Source organism: Macrotis lagotis, chromosome 7 (assembly GCF_037893015.1).
Source record: "Macrotis lagotis isolate mMagLag1 chromosome 7, bilby.v1.9.chrom.fasta, whole genome shotgun sequence".
Classification (NCBI taxonomy): Eukaryota; Metazoa; Chordata; class Mammalia; order Peramelemorphia; family Peramelidae; genus Macrotis; species Macrotis lagotis.
In genome coordinates, this window is record NC_133664.1 from 19,302,080 (window position 1) to 19,327,180 (window position 25,101).

Below are 25,101 nucleotides of genomic sequence, written 5' to 3' on the forward strand. Positions count from 1 at the left end.
AATTGTGTGGCAATAAGACTGTGTGTCTGCTGTCTACTCAGACAATCAGCAAGCATAAATTAAGTGCCTACTCTGGGCCAGGTACAGAGAATACTAAGACAGAAATAGAATGATTCCTGTCCTCAGTGTTACATTCTAACAAGGGAAGATAGTATATGCCAAGATTCTTCATTTGGGTCCACAAACTTATTTTTTCAACATTTTAATAAGCTGTATTTTAATATAATTAGTTGCCTTTGTATTCCTATAATACTCAGTTTTAAACACCTAAAACATGATTCTGAGAAGGGGTCCATGAATTTGACAGATTGCCAAAGGGAGGGTCCATGACAGCACAGATGGCTTAAAAACCCGGACATATGCATATCTAAGTATATAAAAATATAAGTTGCTTTTTTTCCAGAGGGGAGAGATCTAGGAGATGAGAAAAATCAGGAAAAGAGCTCATGTAGGAGATAGTCCTGGAGTGAGCTTTGAAGGAAGCCAGGGTCTGGGAGGTTAAAAGTGAGCAGGGAATAATTCCTGGCCCTGAGGGGGGCAAGTCTGTATAAGAGAGAAGAGTTGGAGAGTCATGTCTGAGGAACAGAAAGGACACTTAACTGGATCCTAGAATGTGGGAAGGAGAGTAATAAATTAGAAGTAAATTAGTAATAAAAATGAAAATAAGTAATAGGGAGCCACTGGAGATTACTGATCAGGGAAGTGACATGGTCAGAGGTCTGAGGGACAGCACAGTCAAGTTCAGAGAGCTCTTTACCAAACTGGCCAAAGGGAATGAATTTCCAGGCATAGCATCACTCATTGACTGGCTACCAGGTAGAAGAGGGGTTATGATCTGTGTAATAGAGGAATGACCCACAGCAGAGCATCCTAACTTTGGTAGTCTGATGAAACTCATGGATCTCTTTTAAGAATCAAAATAATTGAAGGAAATGCTAGATTTAATTTAGAAATTAGTGAAAATATAACATGACTAATTTGGGAGGGATAAAGGGGAAGGAAAGAAAAAGAAAAAATTTAGAACTTTTCAGTTCCATCAATTTCATCTTACAAAAGTGAATGTTGAAAACTATCTTCACATGTATTTAGAAAAAAAATAAAATACTATTAAGTGGTTAAAAAAAGAAGTGGAAAAAAAGATGTCATTTTTCTTCATTCCCCAATTTGATGAACCTTAGATTAAAATCCCTCCCCTATAGCAATGAGACCCATGGATCCTATAACATAGGCACACCCAACACTGGAGACACAAGAAATCTTGTAAATAGCAATAAGCCTTGCCATGGCTTATTTTCAAACCCATTTAACAGCTAGAGGAACTAAGGCTTAAAAAGGCAAAGTCACTTGTTTAGGATAATGAATTTGGGGTGGAATTCCAACCATGATCTCTTGATCCCAAATGCAACCTCCCTTCTGCTTGGTCTTTCAGTATATGCTGAAGAGAACATTGGCTGTGGAGTCCCAAAGATATCAACAAAAAAAGTCAGATTCAATAAAAATTTCACAGGAGCAGAGATTTGGAGCCACAAGAGTCCCAGACTCTTTTTTTTTTTTTAACAGATGAATAAGTGGAGCCTGATTGGACCAAGATCATAATTAGTAACAGAGAGAGAATTTGAACCCAGGGCCTCTGGCCCCCAAGTCAGGGCTCATTCTACCTTGATTTTCTTATTTTCATCATAATTCTTCCTGATATGAAAGTCAGGTGACCTGAATTAATATCGAAGTTCTCATAGGTTGTCCAACCACTCTAAGCCTCAGTTCCCTTGTTCATAAAATTAGAGGGTGAGAGCGTTAAGTAAGACCATCTCCAATGTCATTTTGAACCTGAAATTCTATGCCAAATAGGCTCTAAATGACTAGGTCGGCAGTTTGGAGGATAATAGCGGGCAGAAGAGTCTGACACAACAGAAATGTAAACAGAAGTACAAATGCCCATTCTGCCTTTCACTCATCTAACCAGTCATTTAAACAACATTTAAACACTCATTAGCACAGCCGGAACACTATCCTCAAAGAGCTCACTACATAAATGCAGTGTATGCAGTGCAAATGAAAGATGATGTTGAAGGAAAGAGAAATAAATGTATGGGGAGGGGAGACTGGGAAAGATTCAGTGAAGAAGGTGGGGTTCACGTCTTTTTTTTTCTTTGCAAGGCAATGGGGTTAAGTGGCTTGCCCAAGGCCACACAGCTAGGTCATTATTAAATGTCTGGGGTCAGATTTGAACTCAGGTCCTCCTGACTATCCCCTGTGCCACCTAGCCGCCCCCACCTTGAGTCTTAAAGAAAATCAGGGAAGTGAGTGAGGCTTCCTTACTGGTATATTGTTCAAGAGACTAAACAAATGAGAAAGAGATGCTTAAAGGAGATCTTCACTTACCCTCTTGTTTGTCCAGGCTGTCTTTGCCGGAACAGCATCCTAGGTGGTCATCTGCTTGAGAAAACACTTCTGAGAAGTTAAAGTCTTGATCTGTAGTCCACCAGCCTTGACCTTCAGCATAACTCCTGAGCTCAGGGTGCTCTGCATCGATCTTGGATGTGATGGAAAGTTGGTTACAAATGCACTTCACTCCCTCTAAAGAAAGAGTGAAGCTTGCATTAGTTCAAAATATAGCTCAGAAGAAACCACTGGAACTTGAGAACTCCCATCGCCCTCCCATGTTGGTGCTTAATGAAGGGAAGGAAGTAAAACTAGAATGTGTTCAATTGGGTGGATATGAAAACAGACACCATCTTGCCCTCTTTCTGGGCAACCCCCATTCACCAGCACAACAGGAAAACTAGCCAACCCTGACCAAAGAGTGTGATGGAGTGAATAGATAATGCTTAACTGAGCTTAAATTGGCAATTAAAGAAAAATATGTGAGGCCCTCCACCATCTGGCTGATGGCTAGGCATTTATTACCCTCAAAAAGGTAGAAAATCCTTCTGAAGAGAGATGCTTTACTAACACCCTCTTTTGAGATGATAACATTTTGTTTGTTTGTTTGTTGTTTTTAGATTTTTGCAAGGCAAACGGGGTAAAGTGGCTTGCCCAAGGCCACGCAGCTAGGTCATTATTAAGTGTCTGAGAGCAGATTTGAACCCAGGTCCTCCTGACTCCAGGGCCAGTGCTTTATCCACTGTGCCACCTAGCCGCCCCCTGAGATGATAACATTTAAGGAAGTCATTTGTTATACACATGCACACATCCTCACACATTAGGAGAAAGTTCAGAGGATTAATGAGGAACCTGAGGCCCACAAGGACTGGGTGATTTATTAGCCCAGCATCATACAGGTGCTAATCTCTAGAGGTGGGATATGCACCTAGGTCATAAGATCCTCCATCTAGATCTACAAGAGACCTCTAAGGCCATCTTGTCTGACTGTCTCTTTTGACAGAGGAGGAAGACGTAAAGGATTTATTCATGATCTCTCAGCTTACAAACATCAGTGCTGAGATTTGAACTGTCATTGTTGATGTTAAGTCCTATAGCTTACCTACTTTGTCAGGCCATTTCTCATCAGGATTAGTAATATTAGCTAAATTTAGAAATTGTTTGTAAATCATGGTGCAAACTCTACACCGTACCCTGTAATATTGTGCTCCCACAAGAAAAGTAAATGAAGTTCAGCAAAATGAGTGTCCAAATGGGCCCAGATCCTATATTTCTTGCCCTGTGAATGATGGGACAGCAAGTTCTCTTAAAATCCACAAAGCAGAGTGACCAGTGCCCATCTCTATACCTCAGAACTCAAATATACCCATGAGATGAGTTAGTCTTGGATCTACAACCCTCTAAGACCAAAATACAGACCAGGCTGCCTTGTGGCTAGAGGAGGGGCTGTTCGGCTTGCTGACCACAAAGAGCAGCCGATGAGGAAAAGCCTAAAATCATAGGCTACAATAAAACGAGTTTTTGCCTGAAAATGCCATCCTGGAACCAGGGATCACTGAGGAGAAGGATTGCTTCTCTCATGTGATTTGCTGCTCTCACTTCTCCAATGAAGAGAACTAGCTGCTAAGAAGAATGAATCTTTTGACTAACTTTGATGGAAGCAGCTCCTCGCAGCAGTTCGGCCAGGGCGACCCTACTAGACCGGTTGTGGATAATGCTATCCCCATCCAGAGGAAGAAAAACAAACCAAAACACAATTTAAAACACCAGAATCTGATGAACACTTTATAAAAATGGTCTCTTCTGTATCTCTTTCCCTTAATTCCAATTCCTCATAACAAAAATGACTAATCTATAAACATGTTTATCAAAAATATGTATGTCCAATGCTAACCTGACTTTACCACTGGGGGTGGGGGTGGGAAGGGCATTTTGTAACTTAAAAATATACATGCACCTATGGGTGAATGTTAAAAAAATAAAACACAGGAACTTTAAAAGAGCTAGTTTCTCGTTGCCTTTTATCATGGAGAAAAGTAGGAAACAACAGTTTTTGCAAAAAAGAAAACCCTGTGACCTGCACAAGTGATGCTTAGCTATTGAGAAATGCCCAATCCATAAGCAAGCCTTCAGATTTTTCTTTCTTAACTGAATTGATTCATAATGGTGATTTCTGAGTGTATGTTTAGTGGCTGGGAGACTTGGACTTCTAATCAGACTTCCTGCAATCAACCAGTAAAGGCAGCAGCTGCATCACTTTTTAACTGTCAGTGTTTTTTGAAATCAAAAGGTGTTCTATGAAGGAGAAAGGGAGAATAGGTTTCTAGTTGAATTCCAGTGAAAATAAACTTCTGAAATAGAGACGTTCTGCATAAATATCATGTAATCATAGTGCAAAATGGACACCCCCAATCCCATCTGGCCTTGATCCTGTTAAAGTCTTTGGACAGGGGCAACTAAGTGGGAGTCAGGAGTACCTGAGTTCAAATCTGATCTCAGACACTTAATAATTGCCTAGTTGTGTGACCTTGGGCAATCACTTAACCCCATACCCTTATCAAAAAAAAAAAAAAAGAAGAGTCTTTGGACAAAAAACTTTTTAGGAATTAGATCACACTAGGCTTTGAAACCACTTAAAAGTCTTGCTTCAAGGATCAGCATAGGTGCCACTTCCTACAGGAAACTTTCTAGATTCACTTTCTTGTCATTTCTCTTTCTCTCTTCTAATGGTTATTGTGCATTTACTATATATTATCTATATAAATGATCAATTAGATGATATAGTGGATAGAGAACTAGGCCTGGAGTCAGGAAGACTCAGCTTCATGAGTTCAAATCCAGTCTCAGACACTTACCACCTGTGTGTCTCTTTCATTTATCTCTATTGCCTCAGTTTCCTCATCTGTAAAATGAACTGGAAAAAGAAATGGCAAACTACTCCAGGATCTTTGCCAAGAAAATAACCAATGGTGTCATGAAAAGTCAGACATGACTGAAAATAACTGAACTAGCAACATATTTGATTACACAAGACACACACACACACACACACACACACACACACACACACAGAGAGGAAAAGGTAAGTTTTGTCTTTGCAACTCCAGTGTTTGGAAGCGAGGAGGAAGGTAGGTGTGGTTTGATTGAAAGAGTAATAACTTGGAGCCAGGGCACTTGGATTCAAATCTCACATCTGATGCATCTCACCTCTGGAAATTTGGGTGTGTCCCTTAACTTCCCTGTCAAACTTCTGAATTTCCTCAGGTGTAAAATGAGGGGACTAGAGTAGATGAACTCTAGCCTCTTCCAAATCTATGATCTATGATCCTATGAATCTATGACATACTAGTTTCCTAATAAATATTTATTAGAAAGTAGATTTCCATCAATCGAGAGAAAGGTCACATGAGCCATAATACAAGAATGTAATGGAGTATTTATATTCTGTGTTTAAAGGAACAGTGAATAAAAGAAAAATAAAGTACCTGATGCAAAATCTGCAGAACCAAGAAGCTGATATACAAAATGACTACAATAGTATAAATTGAAAAACCAATAACCAAACAATAAAAGAGAATGTTGTGAAATTAGAATAAGCAAGCTTGGGGGCAGCTAGGTGGCATAGAGCACCAGCCCTGGAGTCAGGAGGACCTGATTTCAAATCCAGCCTCAGAGACTTAATAATTGCCTAGCTGTGTGACCTTGGGCAAGTCACTCTTAACCCCATTGCCTTAAATAAATAATTTTTTTTTAAAAAAAGAGTAACCAAGCTTGGCCCCAAAGTGATAGAAGAGACCTATTTGTGTTATTCTGCAGATATGGGGATCTTTGGATATGCAGCATTGCAGACAATATCAGACTTTCTGTTGGCTAGGTTTGTTGAACTGTTTTTTTCCATCATTATTTTTTTTATTCTCGAAGGGGTTGGCTCTCTGGGAAGGGAAGGATTACATTGGGAAATGTGGGTAATACAAAAAATGAAAAGTATCAGCAAATCTTTAACAATAAAAATAAATACTTGATGGACTGAAATGGGAATGTCATTGGGTTAAGTAGATTTTCATGTTTCATTGAAGTCCTTTTTTCTATATACTCCAATAACTCTGGCTTCCAAAGAACATTATCTTCTATTGAACTGACTCTTTTTTTAAAAAAAAAAAAGTCTTAAATTTAATTGTGTCAGCACATCTGTTGCTGAATATAATTTGGAGTCAGCCAGGCTTTCATGCTAGAGTCTCTGAGGGTCTGGGTACTAACAGTCTTTGAACAAGCAATCTAGATCAGTCCTAGAAATGTAAAGAATTAAAATATACTTATTTAATTTGTGGACTGGGGGAAAACCCAACCAAATTTGATTTCCTATGAAACAGGCCTGCTGCATCTTGATTCCAAATCCATCATTAGTCAAAGGAGGAAGCAGAGACCTGTGCTGGTGATGGAGAGCTAAGGACAAGAGAGTGAGTATCTGAGAGAAAGCAAAATTCCCCAGGTAGCAGGAAGCTATCAGCTGCATCATTTCCTTCTTCTTCCTCATCAGCTCTTATCAACCAAACTCACCAACCTGTGATTTTTTCAGCGGCCCAGTATTTCCCTATGGTCTCTAGCACCCAGGCTTCTTCTCGATCCACAATCAGAAATGCACTTTGGAATGTATGACACAAGTTCCCGTCTTCATAGTAATTTCCACCTTGCCCATGCTCTTCCAATAAGGAGACCATGACCTCAAAGGCCTCTTTGGCAGTGGCACCTCTTTCTAGACCCAGTCTGAAAAAGAAAGAAAAATTGATACCCCAGGTTTTTAATGCCCCTTTGAGATCATTGTAACAATCAGACCTGCTTAAACACCAATAATAATAATTATTAATGTTACTAACTGTTAATAACCAATAATTATTAATAATAACTAATAGCTAACACATGTAAATAGTATTCTAAGGTTTTCAAAATACTTTACATGAATTTTTCCATTTAATCCTTACACAGAATTTGTGAGGAAAGTGTTTTTATTATCTTCATTTTACAGATGAGAAAACTGAGGCAAACAAAAATTAAGTAAGCCCCCAAGTCACATCTAGCAAATGTTTGAAGCAGGATTTGAACTCAGGTCTTCCTGACTTCAAACCCAGAATTTTATCCACCTCATCTAACTGCTTCAAGCAGTTAAACGTGCATACATATTTCACAAGTATATAAAGGAATAGCATTAGCTTAGCTAGATAAAAGAAATTATCTCTAAGACATTCATCCTTCTGGAGTCATGAACAGAAAAAGTTGGAAAGATGCTTAGAAATTAGGTCTGTGGCTTAGTGCCTGTATGATCCTGGGCAAATCACTTTCCTGTCTAGACTTCAGTTTCCTCCTCACCAAAGTCAAGTCTGATCCTTAGAGGTCCCTTCAAATATTAGACCTATTCCCCTACGATGAGACAAAAGAGTCTGGGATATAGATTGTACTGCCCAAAGTACCTGTATTCAGTAGACAATAAATAGTGTTGAATGAATTATTTTTAAAGTGACCTGAAAACACTCAATTATACAAACCTTTATTGACCATTCATTCCAGGCAATGTGTTACACAAGGCAATGAAGACATAAATGTGGTCCTTGCCCAAGAGGTGATTGCAACTAGGAAGTTATATCCTCTATATTTTTATAGTGTTATACCTATGCATCTATCTAAATAAATATATCTACATTTACCTTTTATATAAATAGCTATCTGAATGCATGGATGGATGCATGGATGGATGGGTGGATGGATGCATGGATGCATGGATGCATGGATGGATGGGTGGGTGGTTGGATGGATGCATGGATGGATGGATGCATGGATGGATGGATGGATGCATGGATGGATGGATGGATGGATGGATGGATGGATGGTGAAAAAGTAAAATATGATAACTGTCAGAAACTAAAGAAGGTAGTCTGGAAAAGAGAAGACTTCAGAAGGGGGAGGGGAGGATGATAGTCAGCTTCACATATCTAAAGTGCTGGCACGGGGAAGGGGACTTTGACTTTGTTTTGTATGGGCTCTAGGGGCAGAACAAATGCTATGCATGGAAGTTACAGGGAAGCAGACTTAGGCACAAAAAAAAGTAAAAATTCCTAATAAAGACTGTCCAGGCCTGGAATACCCTCCCCCACCCCTTTCCCACAAGGTTTCAAGCAGAAGCTAGACAGGATGCTAGAGAAGATTCTCATTCAGTTTTAGATGTTGTAGTGGATGTCTTCTGAGGTCCCTTCCAACTCAGCAGTTTTGGGAGTAGGAAGGATGCAAAGAAAAGAGAGGTCCCTGGGAATTGGGAGCGGGGTGGGGGGATCTGAGAAAGGCATCCAGGAGGGATAGAATTTGAAATGGACTTTGAAGGTTGAGCTTTGCACCCTCAGCACTAGGAGAGTATGTGCCCATGGACATCTAAGGTTACAGTCTAATTCTAAAGGCACATTCTCTGTCTGTCTGTCTGTCTGTCTCTCTCTCTCCCCCTGTCTGTCTTTCTGTCTTTCTCTCTCTTTGTCTTCCTGTCTCTGTCTGTGTCTCTCCTCTCTCTTTCTCCCTCTGTCTTTGTCTGCCTGCTTCTTCTCTTTGTCTGTATATCTGTCTCTATCTCTCTCTGTCACTCTCTATCTCTGTCTCCCCCCCGGTCTGTCTTTGTCTGCCTGTTTCTTCTCTTTGTCTATCTGTCTCTATCTCTGTCTCTCTCCCTTAGACTTATCATCAGATGGAGGGAACTCCTGCAAAGTCACTCCCTCCACTGCTGCAGATCCAGACTCCTACATAACTGGAGGCACTGAGAAATTAAAAGCTTTGCCCAGTTTCAGCGGCAGCATGGGTCAGAGGGAGGATCTGATCTCAGGTCTCCCTGACTCCACAGTCAGCTCCTATTCTACTCTATTGCACTGTCACTCACTGAACACATATGTTTTCCTGAAAATAAGCCTTAGTATGTTTTTTTCAGGATCCTCATAAGTCCCCAAAATAAGTCCCAGTTAAGATCATCAGCCAAATGGCAGCATTTAGTATGTTGGTTACAACACACAACAGATATATTGAATTATAAAATAATAATATTAATAAATAATTGCATATAAATAGTACTTAACTTTAATATTTATAATAAATGATAAAATAAATTTTAATTATATGTTTGTAAATACCTAAGCAGGCACCTCTGGATGAGAGGTAAATGCCTATGCAAACAGATGACCCTGAAACTTATTGCCAAATGATCATTCAGAATATCTTTGATAACATCTGGATGGAAAGAAAGCCCCACTGAGGCCAAGAAAGATAAGATTGGACATGTTTCAGGCATTGATGCTCTTGAAACCAAAAAAGCAGTTAGAAGGAAGTAGTTCGATTCAATGCTGCTGCTTGTTTTGGAGGTGCCCAAAGAGGTCTGCTAATCTGGGATTCCGATTGCCAGGCTAAAGACATGAAGACCTCTCTACAGAGATAAGAATAGATCAAATGATTCACTCATGAATGATGGCCTATCTCCAGATAGCCCCTAAAACTAAGGCCTAATGAGTCTTTTAGAGCAAAAATTAATATTAGACCCAGTCTTATCTCCAGTAAAATGCAGTAGTAAGAGTTAGTGAATGTTTGTTGATTGATTACAGCTCCAATTATAGCATCTGGAAGGTCTTGGACCAAATCCACCCCTGACCCTCACTCAGCTGGGTGGCCCAGACCGCTGGGGCATCACTTAACTCCTCTGAGCCTCAGTGTTTCCATGTTTAAAATGAGAATAATGACACTTGAAGTGCTTGTGTCACAAGGCTGTGGAGGCCCAAAAGTATATAAAATATTATGTCAATTTTACAATGGTATAAGTTATTAATATTAAAATAAAAGAATTATTCTTTCTCTGAAAGAGTATTTCCTTTTATTAGACTTTCACCATGCTAAAAAGGATGTGACATTTATTCCTGTAACAGGCTTATTTTCATGGTCAGAGAATTGCTCATTGGTGTGTCTGACATTTTTCCATTTAAGCGTATTTAAGAAGACGTAGTTACAAAGCAATGATTGAGGAGGAGTATGATAAAACTTGGAGAGAACAACGCAAGCATTAGCTGATCAGAAAACTAGACTATCCTGTTAATAAATGTCTCCTTTTTAAATAGTATTATGGTAGAGAATCTTTCTTATATTGTATTAAAGGGTAGAGAATCTTTCTTATACTAAAGAGACAGGAATTATGAAAGGTTTGTCATGTGGAAGAAGGATTAGCTTGGATCTGCTTGGCCCCTGAGGGAAGGACTCTGATGTCAAGAGATTGTTTACTAAGCAAGCCTCCCACCTCTTGGCAGAAAGGTGATGGACTAAGAGAGCAGAAGGAGTCTATGCTTCTGGACATGGCCCATACCCTTGATCTGTTTTGCTTAATTATATTGTTAATAAGGCAGGGCTTTGATTTGTGGTAGGACAAAAGTTGATGAATAATGAAAGCAATGGGGGGAGAACAAAGAAAGAGTTTCAATAAAACATCAAAAATAATCAGAAATTCAGAAGGAGATCACAAACTAGCAGGGAAGTTTTGATCCTACCAGCTTAAATTTAATATAAGCAATATTTTGGAAGATATGACTTTATCCACAAAATAGGCAAATCTGTAGTAAAGTAATATACCTTATTAGAGCTCCAAATGTGTTGCTCTGAGACCAAAACTCATACAAACATGTGTGTTTGGGAAGCTTTTCATAACTGCTATGTCCTAGATGGAGGAGGTCCATCCCCAGTGCTTCTAATTCCTCATTCATTCTAGTCTACAACCCCTCCCCTGACCTAATTAGCAAGGGACACAAGTAAAATATGAAGATTAAGGTCTTGCCCTATGACCCATTCCCAACTCTCAGGCTGGTCCTCAAAACCCTTTTCAACAACAGTATATCAACATTAATCCTCATTAAACCTATTTTTATAAAGTATATTTAGCACGGCTCTTTTTTGCAACAGCAAAATGCTGAAGACTAGGAATGTGCTCTACAGCTTGGCAATAGTTAAAGAAATCATGATATATGAATATGACAGAATAATACTGCACAAGAAGCAACCTGTGAAATGGTCAAATGGATGGTGTCAGAGAAACCTTGGAAGATCTATGTGAACTGATGAAAAGTGAAATGAAAAGAACAAGGAAAACAATTTCTACAGTAACAATATTATAAAGACAAACAATTCTAAAGGACTTAAGAACTCTACTCAATGCAAAAAACAACCACCATTCCAAAGGAATTGTGCTGAAGTTTGGAAAATGCTTTAAAGAGAAGATTTGAAGCAAATTTAGCTACATATTTGGGTGCATGGCAAATTTGTTACTTGTCTGTGCATATATGTTACAATTTTTTTCTCTGTCCAATGGGGATTGGAAGAGCTGTGGGGATAGGAAGGAAGGAAGGAAGGAAGGAAGGAAGGAAGGAAGGAAGGAAGGAAGGAAGGAGGAGGAGGAAGGAAGGAAGGAAGGATGTTATGGTCTTCTTTGAGAACAAAGAACAAACATCAATCAATCCCATTTCTGAAATGCTCTTCCCTCCTACCTCCATGACTTAGGTTCCCTGGTCTTTAAGACTAGGTTGAATCCCACCATCTGCAGTGGTTTCCTGTTCTTCCCCAGAAGCTGGAGCCTCCTCCTCCACATGACCTTCTGGCCATTAGATATACATATATGCATTCACATATTATGTATATATGTATATACATGTACACACACATAACATGCATGTGTGTATGATGTGTTCATGTGCATGAGTGTATAATTTGTATAGATATTGTGTATATGTATTCATATATATATATATATATATATATCTGTATATATCTGTATATAACTCTATATCCCTAGTTGGTTTTTCATGCTTGTTCTCACCCTTAAGATTTCAAAGCTCCCTGAGGCCAGAGACTGTTTCTTACTATTCTTTATATCTGTACTGCTTAGCAAAGTAGCCGGCATGAGGTAAACCCTTAATAAAAAAATGCTATGACTTCACAAGTATCACACGTCTTGCCTTCTCAATGAGTTGGACAAAGGAAGCAAATTTGGAAGCCAAGTTTTTAAAAATAAATGATAGGAGCAGCTAGGTGGCACAGTGGAGAGAGCACTGACCCTGGAGTCAGGAGGACCTGAGTTCAAATCCAGCCTCAGACACTTAATAATTGCCTAGCTGTGTGACCTTGGGCAAGTCACTTAACCCCACTGCCTTGCAAAAACCTAAAACAAACAAACAAATAACTAAATAAATAGATAAGTGAATGAATAGAAAAATGAATAAATGAATAAATAATATTTTTTTTAAGTTTCTGGCAAGGCAAATGGGGTTAAGTGGCTTGCCCAAGGCCACACAGCTAGGTAATTATTAAGTGTCTGAGACCAGATTTGAACCCAGGTACTCCTGACTCCAAGGCCAGTGCTTTATCCACTACACCACCTAGCCACCCCTAATAAATAATATTTTGAAAAATACTAGTTGACTGAATGACTAAACTCTCTGACTACTGTATGATCTGTCCCATGACTTAATGCCTCCATGACAAGGGTCTTGCCTCACTTCTCTAGCCAGGGTAAAGCACTATTTCAAGAATTCCCCCTGCCAGTTTCCTAGATTCTGAGTGCTATTTACTGGAGCTACAAAGAAAAAATAAAACAATCTGCCCACAGAGAAGCTATGTTCTACTGGAAGGAAACAATGTGCATCTAGATAAACCTAGCCCATGGTCCAAGCTGTGTGCTCACATAGACCTGGTTTGATCGCAAGGGCTATCTTCAAAATATCCCCTCTGTCTCTGGCTCACTGTCCCCACCCAGCATTTACTCTGGCAAAATCTCTAAACTTAGCATCTAGAGTTCGTGTTAAGGTTCCACCATTGTAGGCAACAAAGTCCCAGCTCCCCTAGTGACAAAATGTAGATATTAAAGAGAGTGATCTGGGGATAGTATCACATATCTGGGCCTCCCTCAGACCTACACCAGTACCTCACACAGAGAAGACACTTCAAAGACTCCTTTACTGCTTAAATTATACTGAAAGCAACCAAAGGAAGGTTAACTCCGGAAACTCATCCTTCAATGAACTCTCCCAAGGATTGGAGAAGCAGGCTACTAAGAACAAGATGGCAAATACCAACCTGCAAACTTGAAATCCTATTAGCAAGAACAGAGTTGGTAACTGGGATCTTTTAGAGCCCAGGGTGATGGACAAGGACTTTGGCAGACTGTGCCTTCTGATGTGTTACTACTCAGCATCCTGAATAATCCACTGGGGGGGGGGATGAAAAAGGTGGAAAGGATAAAAATATATGTCACTGCAGTCTTAGGAGGTTGGCAAAAGCTATGTACCACAGGCTTCTTTTCCTCTAAATGTGGCAAGTGGGAAGGATCCTGCCCAAGCTGAGGTCTTCCACCTGTCATGCTAATCTTTCCCAGGGGCTGTCTGCTTGGCTCATATGTTGTGGGGCTCAGAAAGCAAAGATGAACCCATTGATTAAACACCAGCAGGTGCTACCTTTGTTGTTCTTGACTGCCAGTATGGAAGAAAAACAGGAAAAGCTTCCTCAAGGTACCCGCCCCAATCAATCAAGCAATGAGCATGTATACAGTCAGGGACTGTACTAATTAGGAGACCAAGGTGGGCAGGTGTGGTGCCAAATCCAAGAAGTGACAAAAACAAACACAGAACTCAGGAATGGTTCAACTCTCACTTGGACCTGGATATATTGTCTTTGAGCCAGGAAACCTCAGATAAGACCTTGTCTACATATTTGTAAAATAAGAGTAGTGCTACCAAATGTTTGCCATTATAGTAAAACTTTTGGTTGAAAAGTATAATACAAATGGGCAGCTAGGTATTTCAGTGAATAGAATGCCAACCTTGGAATCAGAAAGACCTGAATTCAGATATGGCTTCAGACCCCTTACCAGCTGTGTGACTCTAAGCAAATCATTTTTACCCTGTTTGCATCAGGTTCCTCATCTGTAAAATGAGCTGGAAATGGCAATGGCAAACAACTTCAGTATCTTTGCCAAGAAAAACCCCAAATGTGAGTTGGGTACTGAAATGACTGAATAGCAAAGGAACTTGGGGTTGATCAGAGTCCAGGATACAATGCTAAGATTCCATTACAAAGTCACATGGAATTCTCAAGCTAAAAGGGACCCAGAAGAATTTCTAGTTCAATGGACTTATTTTGCAGATGGGGAAACTAAGTCCCTCATAGGTGAAGCAATTTTTCTCACAGTCACACAGCTTAGATAAGATAGTGTCTGAGAGTCCTTTCATCTTTATAGCTTTGATCTTCTATTCCTAAAGGGTTTGTAAGACCCAGACCTCAGATCTCCTGCTTCTCCATTTGGTGGGATTAACCATCAGACCCCTCTAATTTCATCCTATGACTTCAGAGAATGTAAAAAACTTGAGAATGTTTTGTGGAATCATTTCTTCATCTCTTGTGTGGGGTGGGAAGAAGGAGAATAGTAAAGAAAGAAGCTTGTTTGGGAGGAGGGGACATACAGGTGAGAAAAAAGGATCAGAGTCTGATGGACCCTAGGATTGTTCTCATTCAGCTCTACACATACTCCCTCCCAATTTTACAGAGAAGGAAATTGAGACCCATGAAAGTTGAGTGACATCTAAAGTCTTGAAGAAAAGGTAGGTTTACCCAAGTAACTCAATCCTCTATGATCTTTGGATAGAGTCGGGGTTTTCTCCGAAGCCCAAAGGCAGCATTCTTTATAGGACACCATATTGTACTACTAGAAACCTTGGACGGAATGGTCCAAATCAGTCAGACAGACCGTAGTATGAGAGGCAGACCAGGTGCTGGAGAGAGGGCTGGGCTTAGAATCAGGAATGATATGAACTCCAGTTTCCTGCCCATGAGATCATCCCAGAGAAGCTATCTCACTTCTCTGAGACTCAGCTTTCTCATGTCTAAAATGGGAAAAGGGAGGGAAATCTTTGCTGTCCTCAGATCAGCTTCCCACCTCAAGCTCTGTATCAAATAAGATATTTCTCACAGTTACTAGCATATCGGAGGTACTTAATAAATGGTTATTTTCTTCCTTCCTGTATACACGAGGCAACAAACAGTCAGGGAAGTGCTTAATACCAAGGGTATATGTATGCATTTTCCTTCTGGGTGACAAACCCAAGCCACCATCCCTCTCACCTCTCTTTGATAAAGTTCCCACCTACCTGACCAGGTCCATCCCCAGTAAGGCTTCATTTTCAGGGGCTGGCTCTCTGGTACTGATGGCTTCATTGGCAATGCAGACCCCGTGCTCATTGGCTCCCATTTCCGCCCCCCAAAGCCAGGCAGGTCTGCTGATCACAATGGCATGTGTCCTTGGGACTTGGTCAATTGCGATGTATGTACACTAAGAAAAGAAGGCAAGAAAGCAAATTCTTCAGTTTTAACAGCATTTATTAAGCACCTATTGTGAGCCAGGGACTCTCCTGGAAATATAAAGACCAAAAAAGCAATAGAGTCTATCTTCAAGGAGTTTACCTTCTATGGAACCCATCAGTTGCCCAGATAGACACTTTATTTTGTTCTGAAAATAAGTCTACCTATAATCAATTGCTTTTATTAAGCACCAACTGCATGTCCAAGTGTGACCCAAATTAGAGCCTTAACTGGTGGTGCCTTATACCTGCCCACTCTATGTAATGTTTTGCATCAGCAAACACTAAGAAGTCAATCACATGCAAATACTGACACACACACACATACACACACATACACACACACACACACACACACACACAAGCAACACATACACAAACACAAACCCCATACATACTATCATACCATTCCTTGCACAGGGGCCATACTCTCTACCTTTCACTTTCCACAAATATCTATCCCATAGTTCTAAAATCTCTCTGGAATAATATTACTATCCACTGAGCCACTTTTTAAAATTATAAACTTGACCACCAATAAAATGAAGAATAAAACAGATTTTCTGTTTTAGGGGGGACAAAAGGACAAAGAAACTGGGTTCTGAAGGCAAGGAAAAGGTCTCAACTTCTTTGTAGGGGTAAAAATAAAATACCATTTTATGCTGTGAAGAAAACCAAAAGACAGAGAAAAGAATAAGGATGACAGGGAAGTTTGGGGAGGAAGAAAGAAATGGTTTTTGTCCTTGCTCCCTCTTTCTTCTCCCTGGACCAGAAAGCCATGAACACAAGGCCATGACAGTGGCTCCAAGACACACTTCCCTTCCCAATGGAAATATCCATAGTGGGTAAGAAGAGAATGAAAATTCTTTGAGGTAAGGGACTGGAATGAGGTGATTGGATGGAATAATCTCCAAGGTTCCTTCCATGGGCAACTAGTTATAATGAAATTATCAAAATGTTTTTTAAAATTAAAAACAAATAAGTACATGGCCCTCAGGTCAAGAATCCTTCAGAAATCATGGTCAAGGCGATGTGTTATTTACACCAAACAGAGGGATAGAAAAATAGTGGTCCTGGACAGCTTTGTTTTCAGCCTATAAAAGTCAGGAGTTGCTCTTTTTAAATGCAGAGCTGGCTGGGAAAGTCTCTAATGTGGATGGAGTCCAACAAGACTGGTGTTACTAAAGATGAAGCCAGAAACAGACCCCCCCTTCCCCCAGAAGGAAATGCCTCTTGCTGAGTATACATTTGACAGTTCTTTGCCATGAGAAGGTGCTAAATTCCAGTTATCCAGTCTATTCTGTGACCAAAGGGAAGAAGATCATGTATCATGTATGGGAGAGAGTTAGTAAGGATCTGTAATACCAGGTTTGGCAGAACCACAGACTATCAGAGCTGAAAAGACTTCAGAAACATCGAGCCCAGTGATCATCTGGCAAAGTCTGTGAATTCTTTCTCATTGTGATATTAATGAAAAAGCAAATAGAAGAGGGAGGATGGGATGGGGAGAGGATGGTTGGACTAGCCACAAATTGATACATTCTCATAAACTTCAGGAAAAAAATATGATGCAAGCATCATGTATGGAGCATCATAGCTCAGAGCTGGAGAGCGTTGACCCTGTCACAAATTCTATCTCTTCTTTGGACTCCTGTGCACTTGAGAGTTCTAGAAATAAAGATGACTTATCATAGTCCCACTGAGAATGGTGTCTAAAAGCAAAGCATCCATGAAAATGATAACTTTTCAAGTTGGGAAAACTTCTTATCTTGAAAATGATCTTATTCAAATTTGTAATGAAAAAGAAAATCTATTTTATTCTCCATTTTATTCGTGATCAAGTTTATAATTTTAAAAAGTGACTGAGTATAGATCTGGTCTCAGACACTTACTAGCTATGTGATATTGGGCAAATCACTTCACTCCATCTGCCTCAGTTTCCTCATCTATAAAAGAGCTGGAGAAAGAAAAGGCAAATCACTCCAGTATCTTTGCCAAGAAAACCCCAAATGGGGTCATGCAGAGTTCTATATAAGTGAAAATGAATAAACAACAAATATCTAAAAATTCCTTAACATGCAACCAAGAAATCTACCACCAAGTTCACAGTTCCAAGACTAGGATTAATAAACTAAAAAACAATTCCAATTAAAACAAGGAAAGTTCTTCTGAAGAATCCTAGCTTTTGCCTAGATTGACTGCCTTCTCTTTCCCAAGATGAACCTCCACTTGTGCCTCTTCATGGCAGGTCAGTCTACCAGACTGGTCAAACTGCAGCTAGCCTGTGGCCATGCCCATCCGCTAACAGTGGAATTGGTCAGGGCTTCTGGAGAGAGCCAGTGCTCAGGATGCCGAAAGTCACACCCTAAGAATGTCTGGGTCATTTAAATGCTGCTAAGTTTAACTCTAGGCGTGGGTGCCCACTCCACCTCCCCTAAGCAAGATTCACTGCTTGTTGTGTTTGGAAATAAAAGGCATCACCCAATCTGAATCTAGCAATATTTTCTACTTCTAGAAGCCTCAAGTAAACTAGCTTGGAAATACCTAGATCATTAAATCAAGAGTGCTTTGGGGGCCTAAATTACTGCTCCCCTACTTTAATTTCCACACAGAGACATAATCACAACCTGAAACACCATGATAAATTAATTTCTTCTTTAAAAAAGTTTGAGACATATGAAAATTCAGGATTTTTTAAATAAATAATATGAAGAAATCTAAATTCTAAAATGTGACTATCATAGCAGATGGTGAAAGAAAGAGGCTCATAGCTCCAGAGTTGGAAGGGACTGGACCATGTCCCTTACTTTACTAGTGAAGAAACTGAGGTCCAGGAAAATAAAATGACTTGTCCAACTTTGCTCAGGAAATAACATCAGAGATGGGATTTGAACGCAACACCCCTTACTCTAGGGTTAACATTCTTTCCCTTGTAACTCATTGAAGTCTTGGACCATGAATCAAGAGTATCAGTTCTGTTTGTATCTACAGTCTGTCTGTTTTAAATTCTTTATTTTGAAATACTTGAGTTTCAGACCACTAAAAGAAATTTTAAAATAATAAATCCAATTTTGGAAAATTGCAAATTTAATAGCCAGAAATAAAAACAAAGAATTGTCTTTATAAAATAAAGACTAAAAACACACAGAAAAAAAAATCTCTGACTAGCTATGTGAGCTCGGGTAAGTTACTTTCTGGGAACCAATTTCTTTCTCTAAAATGACCGACTCAGGATCATCTTTGATTTTCCTTCGAGCTTATGAGCCTGTGAACACCCTGAGAAAGGGAAATCAAAGCAGCTGAAAAACCCGATGTGTAAAGGTCATGGAGCCCAATAGAAGCCAGAAAAACAAAGGACAGTTCTTTTAGAGGGATTTCTTTATTATTTCATGGGCTCATGACAACTCTGGCCTCCCCCTTCCACATTCCAGCAGCCAGTATTCCTGGGCACTGTCCAAAGAAAGGGGGAATGAAGACATCAACACAATAGATTTGTTTGATGAATGAAAAAACACTCATTGTGCCAATGCTACTGTATTTGGATGAGTGAAAAAAATCCTGGCACTGCCAATGGGACCATTATGAAACAGTCTGATGAGTCAGTCAAACTTCTAGGTCTAAGAAACAATGACAGGACACATGGGGATGCTTTAGAAATGATGGTGGTCTCGGAAATGAGAAGGGGCATGGAAAGTCACCATTGAACTTTTTGTCCCTGGGTTAAGCCATTATAAATGATATAGACACCCTGGGCAAGGTAGTTTTCTGTCTTGAACAGATCAGAGCTCTGGGTATCATGGGAAGTCCCAATCTGTCCAATGTTGAAATTCTTTGAATTGGGGCTGATTTATTAATGTATTATTAAAGGCCAGACAGAATCACAGAGACAGAAGACTGCAGGGTCTTGTATTTTCCTCCTTCTGCAGAGAGAACAATTTTTTTGTTGTTTTCTCATTGATGTTTTGAGCTCACATAAGGCTCTGGACTGGGGAAAGGTGAAGCAGTTAAGGGAAGGAGGCCTTAACCCTAGAAATGTTTGGGGCTCAGAGATTGAAGAAAGGTAATTATTAAAATGTTATTCTTGTTACTGCGGAAGCTCTAGCCATCTTCTTGTAAAACTGACAGGGCGGCCATCATCCCCGTTGTAAGCAGCAATATCACAGGCTGCAATGTGGACATCAACAATGTCTCTGATACAGGGAGGTTGTCGTTTATAGAATTTATGAGTGGAAACCATTGTCAGAAGGGTAGATATGATGTTTGGAGGCCATCAGGGTGGGTTTCCCTTAAGGGAGGGTTTAAACTTCTAGAATAGGCTCAAGGAAAATGCTGACAAGTCTTTTCTTAAAGCTGATACAACTATGTCCCCCAAAAGATGCTTTTTCTACTACCAGTTTGTTTTCTCCCTGATAAAATAAATATTGCCCTGACTTCCTGATACGTAAGTTGACCAACCCCAGGAAGGCCACCCAAAATCATAGTCTAAGAATCCCACTATCAGAAGGGCACTTTGGAATACCCCCCCTCCTCCTGACAGGTGGGAGTACCTTCACCTGCTGAGTGAGCCTGTGTCTCTGTGCTCTTGGACACAGAACTGTTCGACATAAGTCATACTCTTCTAGAATATATGTCATTATGTAGGGCCCCTCTCTCACTTCTCCTCCCTCTTCCCCATTACTGGCAGTAAAGCTTTGTATTATTGATTGCCATTGTTTTTCTTCTCATTCTTAGCGCCTGTACCCATAGAGGGGTTGTTTTCCCCCAATCTCTCTGACTGATCCGTGACCCTTAAATATAAATTAGGTACTTGGATAAGGGTTTAATTTATTGGCAGGCACCTCTATATTGGAGGAGCAGTTGTAGAAAGCAAAGGTTAATAAGAGGACCCTCTGTCCTCCCAGGAGGAACTCCATTATGCAAAAGATTGTCACAATAACATCGTTTAATATTTTGATAATTATAGTTTAATAATAGGGCAGTTCAGTGATGAAGTGAATAAAGTGTTAACCCTGGAGTCAGGAGGATTTAAGGTCAAATGCAGTCTCAGACATTTACTAGCTATGTGACCTTGAGCAAGTCATTGAACCTGTTTGCCTCAGTTATCTCATCTGGTAAGGCTGGAGCTGGAGCTCCTGGAACTGGACCTGGAGCTGGAGAAGGAAATAGCAAACTACTCTAGTATCTGTGCCAAGAAAATTCCAAATGAGGCCTTGAAGAGTCAAACAGGACTGAAAACAATTGAACAACAGCATATTAATACTAATAATAACTGCTAGCATTTATAGAACACTTACAAAGTACTGGGCACTATGTTAAGCCCTTTACAATTATTATCTCATTTGATCCTTCACAACAACCCATGGGAGGTGAATTCCATTACTATCCCCATTTTACAGATAAGGAAACTGAGTCAAACAGAGTTACTTGACTTGATCAGAATCACTCAACTAGTAATTGTCTGAGGTCACATAGGAATTCAGGTCTTCCTGACTCTAGGCCTTGAACCCTATTTATAGCCCCCTTTCTAGTTCTATGTATTCTATTTTATGCATTTAGATATTTGAATCTGGGAAGAGTTCATCAGATTGTCAATGGGGTCCATGATCCAACAAGGGTTCAGCACCAAGGATAAGACCCAGCTGGGTTAGGTTAGGACCATCTGTGCCAAAAGTACTGAATTTTTAGTTCTAACTCAGCATATCCTCAGTGTTCAAAATGTTTATTTATTTGCTATTAAATAAGATTGGATTCGAAGGTCATGAGACTATCATAACTGACAGCATGAATGGATGACATGATGATAGGTCGGGGGAATAGGCAAGGGAGGCCATAGCTCTGACTTTTTTCTGGCTAGAGGAAACCAGAGGCAAAGAGATGAAACTACTGTGTTCATAAAACAAACCGAACTGTTGCAGAAAGTGTGCCTGTGAGTGTGCTGTTATTACCCTACCACCAGATGAATAACAAGGCAGGGAGTCCAAGTTCCAAAGTGGTGGTCAATAAAGGATTTGAGACTGATATTCTGTACACAAGGCAGACATAAACGCACATCCCTCTTAGGTAGTTTTTGTTGTTCAGTTGTTTCAATTGTGCCTCACTTTCCTGAACCCCAATTGGGGTTCTCTTGGCAGAAATACTGGAGTTGTTTTTGCCATTTCCTTCTTCAGTTCATTTTGTAGATGAGGAAACTGAGGTCAAAAGGGTGAAGTGAGTTGTTCAAGGTCACACAGCTAGTAAATGTCTCTTGTCAGATTTGAACTCAGACCTTCCTGACTCCAGGCCACTGTGCCACTTCGCTACACTTCTTAGAGGTTCACAAACATCTAACAAAACCAACAAATTATCAGCAAAAAATGAGAGAGTGATTCCAGGTCAAGAGCTGCAGGGAGTCACTTCTAGTCTAACCCCTAAGGCTCAGAAAAGTTAAGTAACAAGGTCATACGAGTCTTCCATATCATAATAAAGGTGCAACCTGAAACCAGGACTTCTCTATCCACTGCCCTTGCCATGCATATGGGTGTGAGCCTTCCAGTCTCAGCTAAAGCTTTATCTTTTACAAGGAACTTGTCCTAATCTCCTGTCATGCACCTCATCTACACCTTGTTTATACATCTTTGTTTGCTTGTTGCCTCCCCCCTTAGATGCGGAGCCCCTTGAGGGCAAGGACTGGGAGACTTGCCTGTCTATATCCTCATCACTCAGTACTTAATACATTCTTGTGGATTTGACATAATAAATACCTATTATTATTATTATTATTAATTTAGATTTTTCAAGGCAGTGGGGTTAAGTGGCTTGGCCAAGGCCACACAGCTAGGTCGTTATTAAGTGTCTGAGGCCAGATTTTGAACTCAGGTCCTCCTGACTTCAGGGCTGGTGTTCTATCCACTGCGCCACCTAGCCGCCCCTGTTATTATTATTATTTTTAAACCTAATGGGATCACTTAAGAAGGGCAGTATTTATAGAAAAAAACACTGCTGTAGAGCCTTTTTTCAGCCCTGTTGGTTAAGACCAGGGGATAAGTGGAATAGAGAAGGTATCACAGGATATCAGATATTTACTACAAGTAGCTATCAAAATAAGCGTGTCAATCTCAAGGAGGAGGAGGATTTAAGTTGTGGTTTATCCGAACCATGTCATAAAGAGCAGCACTATAGGAGCAGGGTCTTACCACTTCCCCAATCCCTGCAGTCAGCCCAGTTACACATTCCCAAGCTGCAGAGAATCTGCCTCACAATGTTTTCTATAGACTCTAGAGTGGTCTTACAAACAATAGATACTTCATAAATGCTGGAAGACCGATTGATGGCCAAAACAGACCTTTGAGGTGCCACCTAAAATGAAGGTTCTGGTCATAGAAGCAATCAGAGGATGATGCATTTAAGTCCAAGGAATTTTTGTTCTCAAGAATCCTTCACCCGATTATAAGCAGGTATGACTGTAAGATCTCCTCACCACACAATACTTACCCCAGCAAACCAAGTCTTCTGATAATATGTTGGCAGCTGTAGATCAGAATTCCAGGCAGAGCAGCCATTACTTAGACTGAACTAAGAAGGAATGCCAACCTCAGAAACAGAAGGTTGTGAAGTTTAATGATATCCATTCCTCTTTTGGTTTCTCCTAATGTGGATAGACCTTTCAGAGACTACTGCACACAGTTCAAAACTCAGAACAAGGAGAAGAAGTGTAACTGCTGGAACTTGGGGGTTCAGCTCAAAAGTCATTGACCCCCCATCACACCAGACTGAAATCCTGGAGTTGGGCAGGGTTCTTCCCAAAGTCCAATCAAGCTCTAAAAAAATTTGACTGTGCTTTCCATTAATCATTCAATTAATATTTATTAAGTTCCTACTTTGTGTATGGATGGATCTTGTGCTAAGTGCTGGGCATACAAAGAGGTAAAAGTCAGTCTCTACCCTCAAGATGCTTCCAATCTAATGGCAAGAAACAAATCAGATGCTACTGAGCAAGACCTCACTGCCACTTACTCAGGTAACTGAACCTGAGGGAGAGAAGGAAATGTAATGGAAGAAAGCACTCAAGGGTGGCTAAGTGGCACAGTCCAGGAGGACTTGAGTTCAAATCCGGTCTCAGATGTTTAATAATAGCTGTATGACCCTGGGCATGTCACTTAATCCCTTTGCCTTAATAAATAAAAAAAAATTTAAAAAGACACATGGGAGCAATGGATGTTCTACTTTTTTTTAACACTACAAGTCAGAGAAATAGCACCAAATAGAAACCCAGAAGGCAACTGGGATTAGTATTTATGCTTCCCGGAAAGAACATTATAGTGGCATGAGCTAAGTCACCGCAGAGGGAAAGGAGGAATTAAAACAAAAAAAGCCACAAAGCACAAAATAAGGCATAGATCCCATCTCACTCACCTCCACTTTGCTTTCAGGTTCATGGTCTGCAGCTGCAATATAGACAACTTCCTGGACTTCATCTCTGGGCCTGGCCGAGTTTTTCCCAAACACCACCAGTCCATCCTTGGCCCGAGGGGGGAAAGCCACAAAGCAGTAGCTGGGAGGAGCCACAGACATCCTGAAAAGAGAACGCCACCTGCATGATGAAGCCAGGACAAACACAGAACATTCCATTAGCATAGTATTTTCCCCCAGAGTATTATATTCACTAAAATAATATTAGTATTGAACTGTGTGCATCATTGGTCATAAATCCCAGAGGAAAATGAGAAGCAAAATTGTGGAATAATCAAGACTTGTCAGCTGCAAGTGATGCCATTGAGTACTCCTTGGGGTTAAAAAAGCCAAATAACCTATCAAGATGCATTTGATAGGCCATCTTCTATATGCTAGATACTGGGGATACAAACACAAAAGTAAAACAAGTTTTTCTAGGAGCTTATAGTCTTTTAGGACCAGCAAATTAGACAGACAGAGAGAGAGAGAGAGAGAGAGAGAGAGAGAGAGAGAGAGAGAGAGAGAGAGAGAGAGAGAGAGAGAAGAGCTAGAGATGGATGGATGATAGATAGAGACAGACAACTAGACAGATAGATGGATAGATGGGCAGATGAATGAATGGTTGAATGACTGGATGAACAGGTTAGGTGACTAGAAAGATGTATGGATGGGGCAGCTAGGTGGTGCAGTGGATAGAGCACCGGCCCTGGAGTCAGGAGGACCTGAGTTCAAATCCGGCCTCAGATACTTAATAATTACCTAGTTGTGTGGCCTTGGGCAAGCCACTTAACCCCATTTGCCTTGCAAATACCTAAAAAAAAGATGTATGGAGAATGGATGGATGGTTAGATAGATGGATGAATGGATTGATAGATGGATGGATGAT

At 40.2% G+C, this 25,101-nt stretch overlaps 1 protein-coding gene across 1 annotated transcript in view; it reads right to left on the reverse strand.

The window, feature by feature from the left end:
• SCRN1 (secernin 1) overlaps positions 1-24,375 on the reverse strand; it is a 43,205-nt gene extending 18,830 nt beyond the window's left edge. Inside the window, exons 1-4 of the mRNA XM_074195573.1 lie at positions 24,177-24,375; positions 15,576-15,757; positions 6,944-7,146; positions 2,383-2,577 (exon numbers count right to left, since the gene is read on the reverse strand). Of these exons, the coding sequence (XP_074051674.1) occupies positions 2,383-2,577; positions 6,944-7,146; positions 15,576-15,757; positions 24,177-24,335 (739 nt within the window). The 5' untranslated portion in view covers positions 24,336-24,375. The remainder of the gene's footprint in view (positions 1-2,382; positions 2,578-6,943; positions 7,147-15,575; positions 15,758-24,176) is intronic.
• Positions 24,376-25,101: the final 726 nt, after the last annotated feature.